The sequence below is a fragment of the Thermobia domestica genome, chromosome 15 (assembly GCF_964235325.1).
Source record: "Thermobia domestica chromosome 15, izTheDome1.hap1.1, whole genome shotgun sequence".
Classification (NCBI taxonomy): Eukaryota; Metazoa; Arthropoda; class Insecta; order Zygentoma; family Lepismatidae; genus Thermobia; species Thermobia domestica.
The window spans coordinates 127,078,040-127,100,406 of record NC_137468.1 but is presented as its reverse complement, the minus strand read 5'-3'; the positions used below and the strand labels follow the sequence as shown (position 1 = coordinate 127,100,406).

The window sequence follows — 22,367 nt, the reverse complement described above, 5'->3', positions numbered from 1 at the left end:
TTAGGAATATTTACAATACAAGTAAGTTACTTCCGATCAACTAAATTTAAGATTTTAGAATATATAGATAGCCCTTTTTATCTTCTTGTTACTTTGTAGTCTTTGTCATGAATGGGAAATCATATATAATCAGTTCAGTTGTATATTTTCAGATGTAATTCTAAACTGATACATAATACATATTGCGTAGTTTTTGTCACTTATTAAGCCTATTAAATGTTGTAGCTGATCCGGCGAACTGGAAAATAAGTCAGGAAGAAGCTGCAAAATATTCTGCTGCTGGAGTAGGTGGTTTTCTTCCTTTTGGTGTTAGTGGGCTAATGGCAGGAGCAGCTAAATGCTTCTACGGTTTCGTTGGCTTTGATTGTGTTGCAACCACAGGTAACTCAAAGTATACAAGGTATACATTCTTTCAAAATAAAGTATACTGAAAATATAATTAAGGTTTTCGATGTACTATGTTTCCCAATTAAAATGAGTTTTAAAAATTTAAAAAGAGCATTTAGTCCAATTCCTTGAGGGTGACATGTTTGGCAAAGATGCAACTACTGGTGATTATAAATAACAAAGTTATTGCGCAACAAAATCGCAGATCATGAATCCAGATAACCGTAAATATACATAAATCCATCAATCATGAGACATAGTATATCTACAGCTAACCACAAGCATTATCGTCAATCCTGCGTAATACGGTGTCACTAACTCGACAGTAACTTGTTTATTCCTATTATTGTACAGGAAAATGCAAGCGGGTATGACAGAGCTCAGACAAGAACTGTGACGATGTATGAGAAAGGAGGAGGTTTATGAGAAATGTTTACGGTTGGTAAAGGACACGCATGATGGAGCAGAGACTCAAGTGAAAAGTAGTATGGGTATGAGAGAAGATCTGGGGAAGTTAGTTTAGATCAGGGGCCAGGTCTCTGCCCGTATTTGTTCAATTTGATAATGAATGTGTTGGTGAGGCAAGTTAAAAGTAGAGCACCATGGAGTATGCTGTTGGCAGATGATGTCGTTATAGGTGAAACATCCATAAGATAAGGCAAAGAAAAACTGGAGGATTGCAAAAGAGTTTTGGAAGCGAGAGGTACAAGGATAAGTAGAATGAAGACAGAATGTATGTCACTCAACTGGGATGACGGGAGCTTCTTACGGCTACAAGGAGAGAGACTACTGCCTACTTCGAAATTTAAGTATCTTGGATCGTACCTCGACGAAGATGGAGGATTAGAGAGAGATACTCAACACAGAATAAAATCTGGTTGCCTAAACTTGAGAAGGATGTGCCGGGTGCTAGTGACAAGAAAGTTGAAGGTTAAAAAGATCGTATAAATGTAAAATAGTAGTAAGACCGACAGTGATGTCTGAACAGCCACAAGGGCCTTAAAAAAACACGATGGAAGTGGCAAAGAAGATATCTGGTGTGACAAGGAAGGACAGAATAAGATATGATAACATAAGAGGCACTGTTAAGGTGGGACCTCTGAGTAAGAAAAAAAAATTAAGACTATAGTCTAAGATGGCTTGGACACGTAAAACGAAGAAACGAATAGTATGTTGCAAAAGAAATGGGAAAGATGCCAGTAACAGGAAGAGGAAAGAAATAAAGATTCAAGATGAAATAGAGGAAAAAGATACGTGATGATTTGAGGGAGAGAGGATAGGAAATAGAAGCCTCCAGTGCAATAAGAAGTGGAGGAAAAAACTTAAATTAGGTCACTGACCCTATACCTAGGTATAAACATGAGAAAAGGCAGAGACAAAGAAGGATATATGGTATAAATAAATAGATATAGAAAGTTTTCTGCGAAGTATTGAGCCTTTGAATATCAAAATTAAGAATACATTTATTGTGATTTGAAAGCATTATGGAAGTACATATGCGCCATTTTGTTCGATGACCTTCTGCCATATTTTCAGCAACACCATAACCCCGTCGCACTAGAATGGGTTGCTTTCTGGTCAAAAAATTGGGGCACGTGGTTCTCACAGGCCTTTTTCTATTTTTTTTTTTTTTTATATAACTAACTTAATACCATTCAAAGAGTTGTGCAGAGATTGAAACAAATAATAGTCTGAAAATGCCAGGCCCGAGCTATATAGTGCATGCATTAAAACTTCACGGCCTAGTACTTTGAATTTCTAACGAGTCGTTTAAGATATATGCGACCTGCCGTTGGCAACATGGTACATGATATATTTTCTGTTGACCAGTTCAGGCAGTCATTTGAATTATGTGAGTAGATACGTATATTGGAAAGTGACACCACGTGGCAATATGGCTGTCAGTGGTTGCTTTCCTTTATAAAAATAACTTAGAAACCCTTCAGAGTGCATATCGTAATGTAGGAGGATGTAAAGTGAGTTTCTCTTTGGTGATCTGTCATATGTCGTCATGAACTTGCGACATGTTATACAGGCTGAGGGTTATTTTCATCAGCACATATAATTCTACTCTCCGTCAGAATGGCATCGGTAGAAAACATATAACCACGTTGTACCTTTAATAGGTATATATGCCAGCACGGCATTTTTTAAATCTCTCAACCAGCATGGTTCGGTGGAAAAAATATGGCATCTCATCTCGTCTCTCGTGAACATATTGTTCTGTGGACACTTTAAGTCTCACGACCAACATGGTCGCTCGTGCATCTTTGGTTTCCGCTGTCCCTGTGAAGCAGATTTTGACCTGTGTAGCTTTTCTCTCCATGATGACTGCATCTTAACTGCATTGTTTCCAGATTTCGACGCCAGGGCCGTCTTGAGAATTAGGATAGACATGTCATCACTCCTCACCTGCCTAACCCATCTCATGACATTACAGAAGGAGTGAAATGGTCTGTAAAAGGGTGTGTGATATCATAGTGATGCATGCTCTGCAATATGCTCAGACGCTGCCCACAAACTTTGTGATTAGTTGTGGTATGGTGTTCAATTTCTCCACTAGCACTGTTGATAGCTGATGGATGGCTTTTGATGCATCTGGACGTGCTGTAAAACGTTCTCTCATAGAATATCAAACGTACTCAATGGGAAGGAAGTCTGTGTAACTGGCAGGCCAGTCTATTCGCCAAATGTCCTCTCGTTTCAAGAGCTCTGCCACTTGCGCTGTTCGATGCGGTCGCGCATTACCATTCATAAAGAAGCAATTCGGATCGACTGCACCTTTGAAAAGTTGCACGTGAACAAGGAGCCCAGTATTACAACAACAATGACCAATGAGTATATCGTGTTCAGAAATTTGATATCCCCATGCAACATTATACCTTCCAACACAAGAACACCAAACTACCAAACTGATCATGTTCGACAACGTTCCTGACAGGGGCGTACGCAGAGGGTGTGTCCTGGGGATGTAAATTTAGCCTAATTTTAGGGGCGATTTTGGGAATTTTAATATAAAATACCCTCATGTTGAGCTTGGACCCCTCCAGAAATAAATTCCTGCGTACGCTACTGGTTCCTGAGTCCATTGTGTGTTCCCATCTTAACGTAAGATAATAGTACGTTTAAAATCACAATATAGACTGAATCTGCTCATCAGAAAAGAAAACACAACCGCAGTCCTTCTCAGTACATGCCTGATGTTCATGGCAGCATCGCAAATGATACCAGAATAAAACGTCATTCGCGTCGGGCAATGACATGAACATCAGGCACACCTCTACAGTATATTATATAAATCCACCACCAACCATGTATTATATATATTCAGGCATTTGTCTCACCGTTTCATCAATTTGTCCAAACCCTTTGCAAAAAATCGGAGCTCTAGCTATTGTTACAGTTCAGGGATATACAAAGGTAATTTAAGTTTCCACCCTAGTTAATTAACTTCAGAACTTAGGGTTAAATCTTCATGTTTAGAACATCGTTATTTTTGTAGAGATTCGTGCTTTTAAATCACACTTTACGAGATCTATACTTTCGGACAAAATCTCTAACGTAAGTTCAGGAGCTCAAAACTATAACGAACACCTAGTTTTATGAAAGAAAAATTCGAAGTCTAATTGTGTTGCTAATAATAATAATAATAATAATAATAATAATAATAATAATAATATTAATATTAATATTAATATTATTATTATTATTATTATTATTATTATAGCAGTAATAGTTTTAACGCGACAACTGTAGTAAGCTTGAGAAGAGATTTAATCCTAAGTTCTGAAATGAATTATTATGTTAATAAAAAGTTGGATACGTTATCAAAATTAGAGAACCTCAGCTATCTATAACATTAGTTTCCCCTTAATGCACTCAATGTCATACATTGCTACTAACATAAACTTTAAAAGATATTAATTTGTATACCTATACTTAAATGTATTTTTTAATACTTCCGATTTTCAGGCGAAGAAGCAAAAAATCCTCAGAAATCTATTCCTTTAGCCATTGTTATATCATTACTGATAATATTTTTGGCTTATTTTGGAATTTCAACAGTTTTAACTATGATGGTACCATATTATCTACAGGTAAGTCTATGTTTCAAATCTTTGTTTCATATTTAAATAGGATACATTCCAATTACATACTGTACCATCTCGCCAAAAGTATAACAATCTCAACCTAAATGTTGCAAGTGTTGTTTTCATGTTATTGTTTTTAAGTATCTATTACAATTCGACATTCTAGCTTTAAATAGTCATCTTTAGATATCTGTTCGCTCCCCTCAACTTTCTTTTGTCAATCAAAGTTGAGCAAATTACTTAACAGGAAATATATTTACAATAATCTTAGTTACAAGTAACTGTAATCCCTGAAAACTAGCATTTCCAAGCTTCCGGATCTCTCCTGAAGCCTTGGTCACGGAGATCTAAAACAAAAGGAGGAAAAATAAAACAGAAAAATGAAAGTGACTGACTCACTATGGTCGAGCAGTGTGAAAATATACTTGTCCAAGCTTCTGATCACTCATCAAATGGTGAAGCAGCTGATTATAACATTACACAATATGATTTCCATTGTTTTCAGAGGCTTGGACCACCGCAATTAAGTCGACAATATTTGGTTCTCTCAATGTGATTTATATCTATTTCCTCTTAGCGCTGTTTTAGAATCCAATATTTTATATACATAATTTCTTATGGATTTTTAAAATAACCTTGTCTTTTAATCCTTGATAATCTGTGCGTAGATCATCGGTATGATATAAAGCATTTCGTTTCCTCTTTCAACATAATTATAAATACTACATTTTTAGATGTCTTTCATTGGTTATCTTTCAGTTAGTAATTCGTTCATAGGAGATTTGGAATAGCACTTGTAACATAGCTCGCTGAATATATACACGTTCTCTATCTTTACTTCTTCCCCAACTCACCTTTATCATTACATAGATTTTCTATTTATTGTTTGTATTACTCTTCCCTATGGCAGCACCTGGATAACTGAAAACATGTTAAAACACTATTTTTCTGTTTACATCTGTCCAACATTAAAATTTTCAACTGTATTTACTTCTAATTGTCCAAAACCTAGGTTCAAAAGTTCGATTTATCCACGACTTTTTACTATTGTTTTCAATACAGTTTTCAAGGGAAATGGACTTCTGTTCGAATTATCCAATATTTCGAATTAACAAGACTCCACACCATATGAATATGTTTTTGATAGCACAGTACTTTAGTTTGTTTGTTGTTATGTGAAATTGAATGTTGTTGGATAATTCGAAGTTTTTTCGTGTCCCCTTGGACTTCGAATTAAAGAGAGTCCACTGTGTGTGTTTTCTCGTATATCTATCTATTTATCTATCTTTCTCTCTCTCTCTCTCTCTCTCTCTCTCTCTCTCTCTCTCTATATATATATATATATATATATATATATATATATATATATATATATATATATATATATATATATATATATACGAGAAAAAACTATATAGTGTATATATAAATGGTGTATGTGTTCAGGGAGTTAGAGTGGAAGCATCCCAGAGAGTATGAAATATATTGAACGTAAATACATGTATGTATATACTAAGTAGCTTATTTCAAGAAGAAAATGGCCCGCCATAAATTGAATGAAAAAGTGAAACAAATAATCAAATAAAAGAATAGGTATGCAACTTATCTTTCTTACCATGAAGTCTTCCAAGATAATTTCAACCATACACCTTTACACATTTTTGAAAACAAAATGCTGTTACTTTTTTCTTTCATACAGACACACTGACACTAAAGTGTTAAATTTAATCGCTGTGAGGAGGGGTAGGGTGGCCAATACTTTCAGAAGCTTGTGGATCATTCGATATAAATCAACAGATCATGAAACTAATGCTAAAACAGCATCCTGGAGAAATGACGTTTTTTTAAGTTTTTCCCTATGGGCATCACAGCGTGTAGTCTGTCATTGTTTGCGTTAACCTCATATTTTGATGTAAGTAGATGCTTACTATGTTTATAGTATGAACTACAGTTGACTTTACATTTTGGGGCAGTAAAATCTAAAAAGAAGCCAGTGTATCCTTATTCTGTTTAAAACACAATGTTAGGTTCGAAATTAGGTCATCGATACAAGGAATGAAAATAGCCGTTTTAAAGTACTGGCCGGCGTTTCTCATGGGTTTTCTCTTCTTTTGTTTGGTTTCTTGTCACACATGGAATTTTTATTTCGCTGTCGAAAATATTTTTCAAGATCTAGTATGCTTGTTAGAAGATGTCGCTGAATGTATGTCATCCACGTTTTCAGTTCTTAAAATTTGCAGTTGTTTTAGATCTTCTGTATATTTCATTGCTGTACTTACATCACGTTTGGGATTTTGTAGGTAAGTTGAAAATCGAACTATTAAACTATCAACTTTTCGCATGTTAACAGAGAGATGAAGAAAGATCTTTTCTCCATAGCTGACAGCAATTGCTGAGCAATGTGGGATATTATTTTCTTACTACCCGCAATAGATTCCAAACTTGCAACAATAGACTCAAATAGTTCAACGAAAACTATGACGCTCAACAAGTTTTGTGTTACACAACTCGCCTAATCTAGTTTTCTTGCTTTCTGGTAACTATTCTTATACGTATTGATTCAGCGTAATTCCAGAAATATTGTTATTTAGAAACAAATCGCAAACGTCTTTCATGGTTCCTAAGCAGTTTGTGATGATTCGGCAGCGGAAAGTCTAGATTTAACCGATGATTTGTACAAGGTAAAATATAGCCCGAGGATCATCATGTCTCTATCTACATTAATATGAACATACATATTAAAGTCTGAGGAAGATAACGTTACGCTATGGAAACTGTTAAGAAATACTTTATTTTTAATGAAGAAATGCAAACTCTGATCAGAAAAATATTAATTATTTAAATAATAATTCCAGAGGCAAGGTGGAGGAAGTTACATGCTAAAATAATTGAAGTTTACATCGGAACATGAAGTTTATATAGGACTAGACTTCGCACAACACTACTGTTTTTCTAGCCCGCACATTACAGACCACTGTATGAAAAGTGCGACTTGCATTACTTTCTGCACTATGAATGTACCTGCCCTTTGCGTTTCGTCTGTACTGAAACCTATCAGCCTCAGTCTGAACAAGCTGAAACACATGCGATATTCAGTTTTGGACCTTCAGATAATTATTCACTTGTGAGAATTATAAAGGAAAAATATATTGAGCAATAGTGCTAGCACGGCAAAAATTAAATAAAAATCTACCATTACTTTGGGTATATATAATATTATTTCCAGAAAAATTTTACTTTTGGGATGAAGTTTTCCGAAAACGCCTTACAGTTTTGCTTGTATTTCGCAAGAAAACATATCATTAATAACTGGAGTGCAACATGGTTTAGTTTAAGGAATTGGAGCGAAAAAGTTTAGTACCGTGGCTCTTATCTTAAAAGAAAAAAGAAAAGTGGAATCTACGTGGGTTGTTCATTTTTTTTCAATATATTTTAGCTGCATCTTTAGAAATTCAGTACAATTACACAGTATTCTCAACATCCACGTAGTTTGTTCTATATGTTAATGATAATAGTTTACTTTCCAGAAATATTTATTTTTAAAAAAATAATCCACGACGACTTATATAGTGTTTTACTAAGAAGAATGATTTTTAAAGAGTAAGTTAAGAAAAAATATGTAATTGTCAACGTATGTTTTCTTAACAAAAGAGACACTGACCAAAGCTTAAAACTTTATTTTAAATTATAATTTGTAACTGTTTCGGATATCTAGCATATCCTTCTTCAGACACGATCGAAATTAATGAAAATACAGACATATATATAAATGTTGTTATAACAACATTTATATATATGTCTGTATTTTCATTAATTTCGATCGTGTCTGAAGAAGGATATGCTAGATATCCGAAACAGTTACAAATTATAATTTAAAATAAAGTTTTAAGCTTTGGTCAGTGTCTCTTTTGTTAAAACAATTAATCCAAAGCCATGAATAGTCTTAGTATGTTTTCTACTTATTTTTAAGTAAACTTTTTCGTATATATATTTGTTTGCTCCTTATAAACGGAATGTGTTATGTACTTTACAATAAAGTAACCTTCTCTTGAGCTAAAATATATATTTTCTTCTTTAGTAGACAAGTTAACGAAGAGGTCAGACTATTTCACGTAAATTGATTTCTAATGTCTTTTTACGGTTGATTATCTGTATTTTTGTAAACGTGTATGTATGTTTTTATTCTACAGAATGCCGACGCTCCAATTCCTCACGCATTCGAGTCTGTCCACTGGGATGTCATAAAATGGATTGTCTCCATAGGAGCAATATTTGCTTTGTGTACTAGGTAGGGTATTTTTATATTTTTCATAATTGTAAAATATTATTTCAAGGGAAGAGAATACGAGTTAATTAACTTCTGTTTGTTATTGTTAATGTGATAAATAATAAACAAGTATTAAATAACAGTAGTAAATTAAACAAAATTATAACCTGAATCATTTGAATATATTAGATGTGGACTTTGAGTCGCTGTAAGGGTGAACTCATGCGTAGTGCTAAGGAAAACTAATTCACTTAAATTCTTACACCAAAGTTAAACCAAAGTAGGAAAATATATAAACAAACAAACAAAGGTCGAAGAAGGCATCTCTTTCAAGTCCTAAGCTGGTGAATGTGTAACTAATCATTTTTTAAAGCTTTATGTTTCAGAAAAAAATCTTTACATGCTGCTCTAAGTTCTATATAGATGTTCGTATCCTCCTGCCCCGTGGTTTTCATACAACGAATTTTTTAAGAATAAACTAAAGTAGTTGTTGAAATCTTTCAAATGTTGTGTAAAATTCTTTATGAAGCCACCACAAGACTCTGAAACAAAAATATTTAAATAGAATTTACGATATTACAGTAATATTTAACTAGAACTTGTATTCGTAAACAAAGGAAAAAAAAACAAAGCTCAATCAGTTTTTACCTAGAACCCTTCACAAAATTTTATGGCAGAGAGACATGAATTTTAATATAAGTCACATGGTCACGTGCTCATTCATTATCCACAAAGAAGTAGAATTATAGCAGTAATATACAAAGGCATTAATAGAAACTCCTTTCTAACGCTTGCATTTATAACGCCACAGCCAAACCAAGCTGTACTTGGGAGTCAAGACAGCACTATGTTACTGATGGTCATGGGTTAAGCGAAACTCTGCAACATAGCGATGGATGAATTCCGGCTGTTGACTTTGTCTCATTGCTTTAGCATTACCTCTACCTTCAGAACTGCAGTAGATGACGGGAATGTTATGATTAATTCTGTTGAGAATGGGTATGGTAATGTTAAGAAATGATGCATCTGGCGCTAGGCGCTGTCTAATAGGACAGTTAAACCTTCCATCGAGCAAAAAACTAGGGAATAGCTTCCATATAGTTTCTTTTTGTAGGGATTCAATACTTTTGAACCTGGTTCAAATTCCACTGCGTGATTTTATTTATATATACTTTGTAACTTTTCGGTTATTCGTGCCATACAGTTTTATAGTATATGTATTACACGGGGCTGATTGACAACTTTCGAACCTGTTTAAAAATAATAAGATACGCACGCATAAATCCTCCTCTGTATATTCGAGCGTGTTTCCTCCTTCTTCTGCATTTGGAGTTGTTCTTCTGCATTTTGGAGTTGTTCTTCTGCATTTTGGAGTTGTTGTTCTTCTGCATTTTGGAGTTGTTGTTCTTCTGCATTTTGGAGTTGTTGTTCTTCTGCATTTTGGAGTTGTTGTTCTTCTGCATTTTGGAGTTGTTGTTCTTCTGCATTTTGGAGTTGTTGTTCTTCTGCATTTTGGAGTTGTTGTTCTTCTGCATTTTGGAGTTGTTCTTCTTCTGCATTTTGGAGTTTTTCTTCTGCATTTGGAACGTTTTGTCTGAATTCTGAAGTTTTTCCGAAATTCAGAAAGTGAAATTTCAGATTCCGGAAGATTTTGGCCATCGCTATTTTCAATAGTATGCTCCAGTTACGTAATACCGTTTGCTAGAGACTATATCATAAGAATGCCTACTTTTCCATAAAACACGTGACGTCACCTTACCCCGAATAATCTCACTTAGTATTTTGAAAATGGATATGAAGTGTGTTTTCTACTGCTTTTAAACCGGTTTGGTCTCAGGTTCAAAATGGTGGGTGTAAGTCAAATCCTGAATTACGAATTTGACCAAAACCTGTTTGTATCCTTTTTATAGAGATAAATGATGAGCTCACAACAAGCGAGCTCGCTTACATTTTTCTATATAAAAAAAATCTGTCAACCAAAATGACTTGAGGCCGCACTTCGACACTATTTGATATATCTTATGGGCATTATTTCAACTCCGAGTGGACAGGGGGGATATACCTGGAAAGAACACTGAAAGACGCTGCCAACTTTGTTCAGCATTCAGACATTTGATAACTTGTCTCGCCGATATATTTCTCATCCAGTGCCACACATTTGTATTCAATACTTCAAAGGGTGTTGTAACCAACCTCCTATATTAAGTGCGAAAGGTCTTCGATTCTGCAATAACATTTCATGGGTAGCATCAATATTTTCTTGATCATTATTGTTAAAGATGCACCAAAGCAAAGTTCAAAATCTGCAACTTAAATTTTTACAGTAGCATTAGAAGTGGCACAATTCCTTACGATTGACAAGCATCAAGATGGATTTTTGGGTGTCGTATTGTAGAAGTACTCAATAACAGCTCAGTTTTTCGCCAGCTGTTCCTTGCTCATGCTTATCTAGAGAACCTTGGCAAAAGTAAATTGTAGGTCCAATGGTGTAGGTGGGAATTTTGTACGCATAATGAATAAACTTCTAGTGCTAGTTTGAATCATCCTATTAATTGCAGTGACATTTCGCAAAATACTTAATGCAAAGGGATAATAAAAGTAATTTGTAATAATAATCCACTCCATAATATTACAATACAGGTAGGATTTGGCATATGTTCAATAGCATTCACTACCTTCTACATTCCATCGATCAATTCGAATTAAAGCAAAATGGATATATAGACTCAGTATCGTAGGAATAGATTCTATTTCTGCCCTTATATTTATATTTTTAAAAAATAAATAAACTGGACGCTTTAGAAATCTATACAACTTCCGGTTTAAGTTCTGGTACTCTTGGATCAAAAACTGAAATACAGAAAAATCTTTTGTATGTATTCAACACGTAAAGAATAGATTCAATAATTTAAATTGCTAGTTAATAGTACTGATAGGACTTGAAAACCTTTAGTTTCACAGTTATAGCGAATTTCTGAAAAATCGATTATTTATTTCAATTATCACTGTTAATGCCTTTATAATCTGAATGTACTGTTTATTTGACCCACGAGGACCTAATCTTAAAGAAAGGAACTTCTTGTCGTAGTCTGCTTCGTTATAAGTAAATCGTATACACCAAATCATATTTGTGGATTTCTTTATTTCATTTTGAATCATTATTATTATTATTATTATTATTATTATTATTATTATTATTATTATTATTATTATTATTATTATTATTATTATTATTATTATTATTATTATTATTATTATTATTATTATTAGCTGTGAAAATTGCGTTCCTCAGATGCAACTGTAATAGAAATGGTGAGGAAAATGCGATAAGCTACTGTTGTATAATATTACGATATGAGACACATGAGATCAATAACCAAAGCTGTAGCATTCTGTACGACCCTGATTGGACCAATTGCTCTAGTCTTAACGTAACATAATACGTTATAGGTGAAGTCATTTGCAGAAACATTCTTACACGCAGTGTTATTCAATATAGGATAACCAGATTTAAAGTTCAATAATGTACAAATTATTGTCTAGAACACATGAGTTTTCTAACAAACGTCTACAGTATTAAAATGTAAATTAGATATGCGTCAAGGCTATCTTTATACTCTTTCTCACCATTTTTGGAAATGAAAATATTTAGAGATTATGAACCATAATATTTAAGGCACTTTTAGTATTACACGAAATGTACTCATAAAGTCTATAACGTACTTACCTATAGGCTACGTTATTGTTACTTTTTTTAAACACATTCTTTCAATAGCATCGAACCCATATAGCGCTGTGTCTGCGGCAAATGCCCTCATAGTTTACCCACAGGACGGCACTGCCTAGTCACACCTTTCAGGACCTTTAAAATACTATCCATACATGAAACTAATTCAATATTTGACGCTAGCTCTTCAAAAGGAGATCCGTCAACGACCGCAAACCATTTAATTTGATAGTGACCTACAAATCAAGTACGTTCTTTTTAATATATTACATGTTTCTGCAGGTTCCTTGTATCAAGAATACCGGCGTTCTTGGCAAATGGACTGATTTTACCACTGTGCGGAAATTAGATCATAGCTCTGCCTAGTGTATGGTATGGTATACGTTGGTTTGATTTGATTTAAATTTTAAAAATAAGTGAACACTAGTTACCATTACCGAATTCTTTGTGTCTAAAATATTAATTTTAAGTTTGTAATTACATCCAACGCCGTGCCGTTAAGGGGACTAGGCTAGTCCCCTGGCATTTTAAATTATTTTGTGATAAATATAAATAGTACCAAAGAAAACGAAAACATAGTTTATATTTCTCTATTTTCGTAAAATATCCGTTTCAATTGTTCTCACACAAGTTTAGTCCGCGCCCGTGTGCTGGGTGCGACAGCTAAGTAAAGATTGGAAACGCTCGGGTTTTAATCTGCTTTTCTCGGGGTAAGGAACAGTGTCCAGCCAGCTAGTCCGTATATCATGTTGTTTAGGCTCTAAGCTTGGGCGTTCTGTCGTAAGCGAATTTAATGCTCGTTTGCTTTTTGCAGTTAATAGTTTTAACGCAATTAAACTTACAGTATTAATCTTGACACTAGAAGAGATCTAGAGAAGTGTGAACTTTTAGATTATCAATATATTTTGAAAGTGGCTTGAAGAGTGAAGTATGGAAGGGGACTCGTCTGAGAAATAGAGTCCCTTGGAGGAAGGCGATGGCGCAAGCAGTAGTATTACTTCAATTGGTACAGGGGACAGTAGGGGTGGGAATCGGCCGTTTCGGTGTTATACTCTGGACCAAATTCATGGTATCATTTGGATTTCTCAGGTTTCAAGAAAAGCAACAAATTATAACCAATGGTAGACCAACTCCAAGCATTTCCATTCAGACAAAAATGAAAGATTATATACATAATATCAAAATGAATTATTTTGCTTCTTCAAAATAGTTAATTGCATGTGAGTCAAGAAACAAACAATATTGCTGGCCTTATATTCTGTTCCACAGAGAAAAGAACGTATGGAATAATAATGGCTTTTGTGACATGAACAATTTTCGCGAAGCCAAGTTGCGCCACGAAAAGTGTTATTTACACGAGTCCACAATAACTAAATTGAAAACTTTCGGGAGAGCCAGAATTGATCTTCAATTGGGTGAACAAAGGTTAGATGTTTTAAAACATAATGCAGAAGTTGATTCAAACCGAGAACTAATGAAACGATTGATTTATGTTTCTTGTCTTATGGCTCAAGAAAAGCTATCATTTAGAGGACATAACGAACAGGAAGAGTCTGTCAATTAGGGTAAGTATATTGAAGTAATTCAGTTACATTCTAAGTACGACACTAAATTGACTTGTCATCTTCACAGCACTGAAGTGTTTAAAGGGGATCAAACAGGATTCAGAATTATATTATTAAATGTGTTGGCGACGTAATTCTGGATAAAATTAAGTCAGAAATAAACAATACACTTTTTACAACAATAATGTTGAACAAAACTACGGACATTGCAAAGCTCTCTCAACTTTCAATCGTATTCGGTACGTGAATGACTGCAGTATTCATGTAAGATTGTGACTGCTTTAAAATCTGCAAAACAAATAAGTGTAATCACGACTAAGTGGGAATGTTTTCCAAGTTCTCTCTCACTTTAATTGTAAGCAAAAGGCTGTAGCACTAGGCTGTAATGAAGCTGCCACGTTTTCTGGACATTTGAACGGTTTACAATCTTTGTGGAGAGTGCACTGGGACACCTTTTCTCAACACTGCTATGCTCACAGACTCAATCTCATTGTTCCACAATCTGTTAATCACATCAAGGAATGTAAAATATTTTTCGAACAATAAGTGCATTCTAAATTTTTCATATTCATCTAAATGCTGTAACAAGCTTGCTGAATCAGAAGTAACTAAGGAATTTCCAACGGTTGCCAATATAAGATGGAATTACAATTCCAGAATTGTGAATGGAGTGAACGAAAATCAAATATAGCTCTTACGGTGTTTTGAGGATATTGCAGAAGATTCAGATAATTGTGACACCGAAGCTTTCATGACTGCAAAAGGCTGCGTGTTATCATTGAAGGATTTCGATTTTGCATTTCTACTAAAAGTTTTTAGTTATATTTTTATGCGCACGGACATACTATTCAACATTCTTTAAAGTAGAACATTGGATATGAAATATTTCATCGAAGAAGTAGAAGAGACGATATCTCATCTTAGGAGTGCAAGAAACTATTTTGAAGAGACTTATAGAAAAGTAGAATTAGATGACAACGGGAACCTTCTAATAAAAGACGTAGATGACTCAACAGATCCAAGAAATTAAAAATGTGCGTCTGTACCATGACATTATTGATACCATGATTGGAAAAATGGAAGTGAGATTTCAAGATCTCACCCAGTTGTAATTTCTTGAGCTGTTATATTCAAAGAAATTTCAGTGCTTCAAATCTCGATTTCCTGATCGCTTGTTTTTGACCCATAAATCAAGTTACGGGAGTTTTTAATTTTAACAATTTTCGGAGTGAATTAATATCAGTGTACAGACTCTCAGATTTTTCAAACAAAACTGTGAATGAAATTATCCATTTCTTGAAAGAAACAGGCTTAGTAGAAGAAGCGTTTACAGAATCATATAAATTGTGTTTGGTGTTCACAATACCACTCAGAAACTCCACTGTACAGCGCACATTCTCTTCGGACCTATTCCGTATGAGAAAAGTCACCGCACGCCACTGATTACATCATTAAATAATCTGTTGTCTATTGAAACTTGTCAAGTAGCACCAGGGAATATTAACACAAAGTTCATGAACTACTGATTTAAACTGAACTAGAGCAGCAGCAATGACTGTGAAACTGAAACTTTAAAAAAAAGAACGATTGAAAAATGGAGAACTCGGTGTAAGTTCAACTGTTTGACATAACATCTGGGTACTTTAAAATGAGGAAGAATCATACGCGAGTATATTCCCCAGGAAGGACGGATTCAACCTTATACGCTCAGCCTCACATATTTTATATATGGCAACACTGTGTGGTGTGCACGTGTCACTACTACTTTATAATGTATGGTCGTACTGAGTTTGATAGGCAAACACACACACACACTTCTTCGATCTATATGTAGTGACACGTGTACATCACTTAAAGAAGTGGTTTGTGTGCGTAATATTTTGTCAATTAATATTGAAACTGGAAGTGTAAGAAGATATCTATCACTTCCGGTTGTAGTAAAGAGAGAAGAGTGAAGACTGAATATATTCCTGGGACCTTTATCTCAGTGCAGAAAACACATTTTTGCTATCTATTGCCATTTTTACGTTATAGTTGGAAGTGGTCCAATTTGTGGCATACAAAACAACTTTCCGCTATTTATTACGATTGTTTTTAATTCTCTGGAGAACAATGCTAAACCTGAAAGTGGTTTATTTCTGAAATTCCTGTTTGAAAGGAGGTTAAAGCAAAAGCTATTTCCTATTCTTCAAACAGCAAATCGATAAAAAAATTAAAATTAAAAAAAAATTAAATTAAAAAAATATCTCTCTATCTCTTATCATTTTTAGTCTGTGTAGATCCTACAGAAACCGAAAGTTGTAGTGGATTTCTGCTTTCGGTTTTAGAAGAGAGTAAAGGATATAGATGAATTGTGCTCTTGGGATGCTTAATCGATTGCAGAAAACCGCTTTTTCTTACACATATGTTATGGTTTTTGCCCTATAGTGATCAACGTTAAAACCGGTAGTTTATTTCTATTACTACCCGTCTGAATATTGTCTCTGTAACCAAACTAGATTTCTAACCTATGACCCTTTGGTTATAAAAAAATTGGTGTTGATCCATCAGGTCTTCTTTGAGATGTTTTCATCTTGTAGATGTGCGGACACACGAACAGGTTATCTATCTATCTATATATAGTATATACTATAACGGAATGTAAACCAATCTCCCTAACAACATTTGTAGTGCTTTCGTCTACAAAGTTATTCCCCGTTTCTATTATCAAGAAGAGACGAGAAAATTCTAGAGCGGGGAAGGGGGGAGTTATCCATGCTAGGAATGAAAATTTTCTTCTTCAAGTGGCATACATTTTTTTTTTTTTTTTTCATTTCTGGCCTCCCGCCTCTCGAAGGAATACACGCGTTAACCTATTTTCATGAAATTTAGTAGCGTCTATGTACTCTTTTAAAAATGCTCAGATTGTTCATTTCATTGCTGTTTGGAAAATTCTCAGATACAAACTGAGATCAGTTTGCGACTTTATAAAGCATGACTTCTTCTGAAGAAAGAAAGGACATGAATCATAAAATCAGAAACTGTACACTAAGAACAGCGGAAAAACTTTTAAAAACTAAATAAAAAGCACCCTGTGGGATTTGAACCAAGTTCAAATGTTTTAACTAAATAAATACAGAAAATTTGGTTCAATTAAAACGCACGCTTTTGGACCTAAAGAAAATCGAAAAAGACAGGGAGGATTTTAAGAAGTTTCGTCGCTATCAATACAATTGAAATGTAGTTCTCAGTTTGTTCCGAGAGCCGTGCGTGTTAAGGTATTATTTTGCTCTGAAACTAACATTCCATTAATCAGTGGAATATGATATGAATATTTCAAACAACAAACAATAAAATAGGTTGGGAAGGCTTCATTGCTCTTTTCATTTTCTTATGACGACTTCTTCTATTATCTCGAGTAAATTGTTGCCAAACTCACAATTTTAAAGAACTTAGAAAAATTCAGGCGTGGAATTAACTTTTGGAGAAGTGTACAACTGGACTTTTAAGTCCAGTTCAAATAGTGTATATATATATATATATATATATATATATATATATATATATATATATATATATCATATTATATTTCTTCGAAACAAGTCGTCAGGTTCACGGGTTTTACTGAATAAAAGAAGTGATGAAATTGATCACAGTTGGTATGCACAAGGCTACTACCCCATGCTGTAAACGTCGCCAACACCTAGTGGCCCGCTTGCCGGTAAATGTCGATCGTCGATGTATTGACTCGTCAAACTATTGCTGCTAGTGTGCTACTGGTGGCAGGATTTTGTCGAGTCCAAAGAGATATTTAGAGTGGGGGTATTCAAGTTACACCGCGTAGCAGCGAGGACTTTATTTTAGTCCGGGCTCCTTCGATTCGTCGCGGAGAATCGCGAAGTTACTATCGCCAATCATCTGCTTGTGGTCATTATTATATACTTTCCTGACGAAATGTTCCTAAAGTGAGCTCCGGGGTCAAAAGTAACCTCTGTCTCTACATCATGGTGTGAAAAATCTTGACATGAGTGCGTATAATTGTATGAATTTAGATGGAAACTGTCGCCGATCATTCGAAAGTGAGTATGGAAGAATTATAAAATAAACTAAATAGACGCGCGTCACTTTGTTATAAAATTATATGGCGAGCGCATTTTATCTGATCCCAAACGATTATTGTCGAATATACACAGTTACAGGAGCACTCTGATGGACCAAATTAAATAGACCTCAACGATTTACCCCTCTCCATGCGAGGTTTTCTTCATCGTCTCCGTGACGAAGTCGGGAGAACACGCGCCTATTAACCATAAGGTTGGTGGTTCGCGTCCATACCTTTTTAGTGTGTGTTTTAGACTCACGTTAATGTAAATAAATCACGTATGTAGGTGATTTAACATATTTTGAGGAATAATTTTGTGGTTCATTGTCGATTAGTCAAGGTTCTGAAGCTGGTAGTATAATTTTCAATTCGGAAATGGGGCCATCGCAGATCGTCGCTGCGGGGCCACCATTTTTTTTTTTTTTTTTTTTTTTTTTGCGACATGTCGCTAGTTGCCTATCGGTGGTCAACCGATACTTGCAGCATCGGGTAGTATCTTGACAATTTCGTTTTCCAAAATACATAAAATCTTATTTATTTTATTAAAAATAAATTTCTCTTTTCTACAGTTTGCTTGGAGCAATGTTTCCAATCCCTCGAATCTTGTATGCCATGGCAAATGATGGAATTCTGTTCCGTTTCTTGGCTAAAATTCATCCAAAGACGAAGACTCCACTTATTGCAACAATGCTTTCAGGATTGCTCGCAGGTAAATAAATTTAATTTTAAAAAAACAGTAGCATGCTCTTCCGAAGTTCCTTAGATTAGCCTTCACAAAATTGCTACATGAGATTCTTCTTAGTTTAGAGTTTAAATGTACTCAAGTACGAAAACGGTAAGATGCTTATAATGTATACACGACTCCAAAAGTGCATTACCACCTACAATTCTCCTTCTCCTGCAATAGCAGGCAACCCAAGAAGCTCGGCGGTTGGGTTGATTGTGAATTCGAAAGGCGTTAGACCAAACCTCAATTTTGCAACAAACATATCAGTGTGGCAAACTGCAAATACATTGTAAGAGAATAAAACAAATTGTTAAGAATGACAATTGTATTATCTTGACTGAGTTGGATGACATCAAAAGGTACAAAATGATCTTATTAAGCAGTTCAAAAAAGATGAATGACAAGAAACAGATATCAGAGGAAAGCATTTCCCTCCTTCCCCTCCCCCCCAAAAAAAAGAATCTCATAAAAAAGAAAGAAGTTACTTAATATAAAGGTTTCATATAAAAGTTCCACCATAAATTTTGCAAGTTGAGAACCGAAAGGCAAGAATAACTGAACCGAAGAAAATGAAACTGTGAACAGATATTGCAGACGTAAAATGAGGGAACACAGGTTTTGTATTTTCCTGGAAAAAAAGGTTGGGTGGTGCACTGACTTCTCCAAACCATTCATCACGAAACATCAAAAGTGCTAGTAACAGTATGTCAGATCAGAGATGGGCAGAATCGAGTCCAAGAATCGATTCCACTCGATTCCTTACTGTACTCGATTCTCTGTGCTCGGTTTCTCTGGACTCTATTCTGGATTCGGTTTAATTATTCTCATTCAGTGGCCTGCGTTGGTGATCCTACGTTCATGACTTCATGTACGCGCTTTCTGGATCGGTTCTGTATTCGGTTTTATTATGCTCAATCAGTGGGTCACCTCCCTGGCAGTGCATTCAACAAGCTTCGTATACAGAACACATTTCTGCTATTCATATACCAACTGATGGGAAAGTAACCCTTACGCAGCGTAAAAAGCTTCGACTGAATTCACTAAAGTAGCGTACTCCTTGTTTCGTCTTGTTATCACCGGAGGGAGAAGAAGGCCAGTAAAGCAAGCCATGGAAGGAGTAAGAATCGAGTCCAGCAGAAACAGTAAGATAAGAAGTATGGTAGCAACAAATGCGGCACAGCGAATTGCAATATGCTTCTGTGCATATGATAGGCATTTTTTTTAATATAGCGTAGAATGTTTGTTTATTCTCATTGGAGAGCCAGGTTTATTACCTAAATTTGTCCGATTCAGTTGAAGAGAATTTTAAATCGAGGAAGAAAATATTTAATAACAGAATAAAAGAAGATTTTAGCAAATATAAATAATATCTTTCTAACTGAGGTAATTGACAACATTCGTCATATTTCTTTAACATCTCTGTGACCAATTACGCATTCACCCAGCCGAAACGCCCCGTACCTAATACAAGATGTTATTAGCTTATAACTATTTTTACATAGGATAAAAATACGCCCCTTCCCAGCAGATGAGTGTAATGTCATTACAACAAGTGAAAATGCTATCCCTGTAACTCGCATAAATTTGTATCCTACTTTAAACAATACTTTCCATATCAGCTTGGGTTGTGAAAAAGCGCATTAAAATTAAACCAATCGATCAATCAATGAATATCGGGAAGAACGAAGTAATTACCTATAGGCCTACACGAAACAGTAGAATCGAATTAAATTACGATATCAGCTCAGTTTCCCTGTAACGTATTGCAAGATAGCTAATCATTCTTACATTCAACCAACTCAGAATAACCTATGTTTCATAAATGAACTCAACTCGTAATCGATTATTATTATTATTATTATTATTTAGTTTAACATCCTGCGAGCGTGAACCGAGGCTAAGAGATACGGTAATAATGAGGTGGATAATAATAAAATAATAATAGTGGAATGACAAAAGTGAGTGGAAACAAGAGAACCCCAATAAAACCCACACATAGTGTTTATCCACCACAAAACTCACTTCTTTTAGCACAGAAATGCAATTTTGATCGCAGCTGTAGTTATTCCTTGTTCCCTGCATCTTTCTTTATAATTATAGGCAGCTGTATAGCATTCGAATAGGATTTGTAGCAGTTTCGGATCTAGAAGGTAAAAACGGGGGGGGGGGCGCTACCTGGTCTCAGACTATGATAGGTATACTATGAGTTTACTATACACTTTCAAAAACACATAAATAATAGCTTAAATTAATTTTGTCACTCAAAAACTGGGGAGCCGAGGGCCCTGGCCCCGGGCTACAACCGCCACTGAACTAGTCGAAAAACAAGAAACGATACTGAGTCGTTGTACTGACTAGCGACGTATGCAGGAATTTATTTTGAGGGGGTCCAAAGCTTTTCCTGGTGCGTTCAAATTCAATATGAGAATAAATTATATTAAAATTTGTAAAATTACCCCTGAAATTATATTAAATTTACAGACAGATCGAGATTTCGGGGAGGGGGTCCGAACCCCAAGAACCCACCCTGCGTATGTCTTTGGTACTGACCACGTATCATTCTGTTGAACGTTATTATCTGGCGGGATAAAGCCATTCATAGAATGAAGGCTACAATAATTATAGCAAATGTATGTGTTAAAACACACATATGGAATACCTGCAATTTAGAAATTATAATTATTTTTTATATTGGTGCCACTGATTATGTTAATGTTGTCCCTTTATTCAAGTCTGACTGACCAGTAACCAACAAATAGGCTGATAGAGCATCAGCTTTCCTGTACTTCCACTCCGAGCACAGCTGGTCTCGATTCTGCTTGGGCTCGCTTTTCACAAACCGAGTCCAGGACATCTGAAACCAGAATCGATTCTGTTTGTGCTCGGAATTGTTTTCTCATAAATGAGTTCTGAGCTTCGTACTCGATTCCCTACGCTTGCTTTGATTGGCTGGAATTGATTCCGAATTCCTTTGAACAGCATGCACCGTACAGTGAACAGCATGCACCAGAACTCCACTCCCACTCTTTACCACTCGCGAAGTGTCGCCAAGCGAGTGGGTGAACTTCAGTTAGCCTCGTGTGCTTGTGTTACAAAGCGTGGGATTTAGTGCGCAGAAACAACGGGGATGCAAATAGATGTGAAAAGGAGGATAAACAATGAAATATATACCTATGCATAAAAAAGAGGGTGGGCAAGATAAAAAGATTCTTCTAATTCGTGTTGCTAATCGTGAAAAAGACAGAGACATGTGTACTTTATTAACTAAAATCCTACCAAATATATATATATATATATATATATATATATATATAATATAATATTACAATGCCAACTACTTCAAATTGTTATTACTTAACGTTGAATACGAATTGTTTGCCACTTAAGTACCGTTAGATCGCAAGAGCGCGCTGGGGGGGGGGGGTAGTTATGTAGTTATGTAGAAAACCGATTCCGATCCGAGTCCAGAATCGACTCTCTCCCTGCAGAATCGAGTACGCACTCGATTCTCAAAAGTACTCG

At 35.2% G+C, this 22,367-nt stretch overlaps 2 protein-coding genes across 8 annotated transcripts in view; one reads left to right on the top strand and one right to left on the bottom strand.

The window, feature by feature from the left end:
• slif (cationic amino acid transporter slimfast) overlaps positions 1–22,367 on the top strand; it is a 638,367-nt gene that overhangs the window by 426,062 nt on the left and 189,938 nt on the right. For all 4 annotated transcript variants that reach the window (XM_081740112.1, XM_081740111.1, XM_081740110.1 and 1 more), the window contains 4 exons: positions 226–381; positions 4,360–4,484; positions 8,669–8,766; positions 18,688–18,827. In XM_081740112.1, coding sequence (XP_081596238.1) covers positions 226–381; positions 4,360–4,484; positions 8,669–8,766; positions 18,688–18,827 — 519 coding nt within the window. The remainder of the gene's footprint in view (positions 1–225; positions 382–4,359; positions 4,485–8,668; positions 8,767–18,687; positions 18,828–22,367) is intronic.
• Positions 1–22,367, bottom strand: part of LOC145671225 (uncharacterized) — a 315,575-nt gene that overhangs the window by 275,948 nt on the left and 17,260 nt on the right. The gene's annotated exons all lie outside the window — the stretch shown is intronic.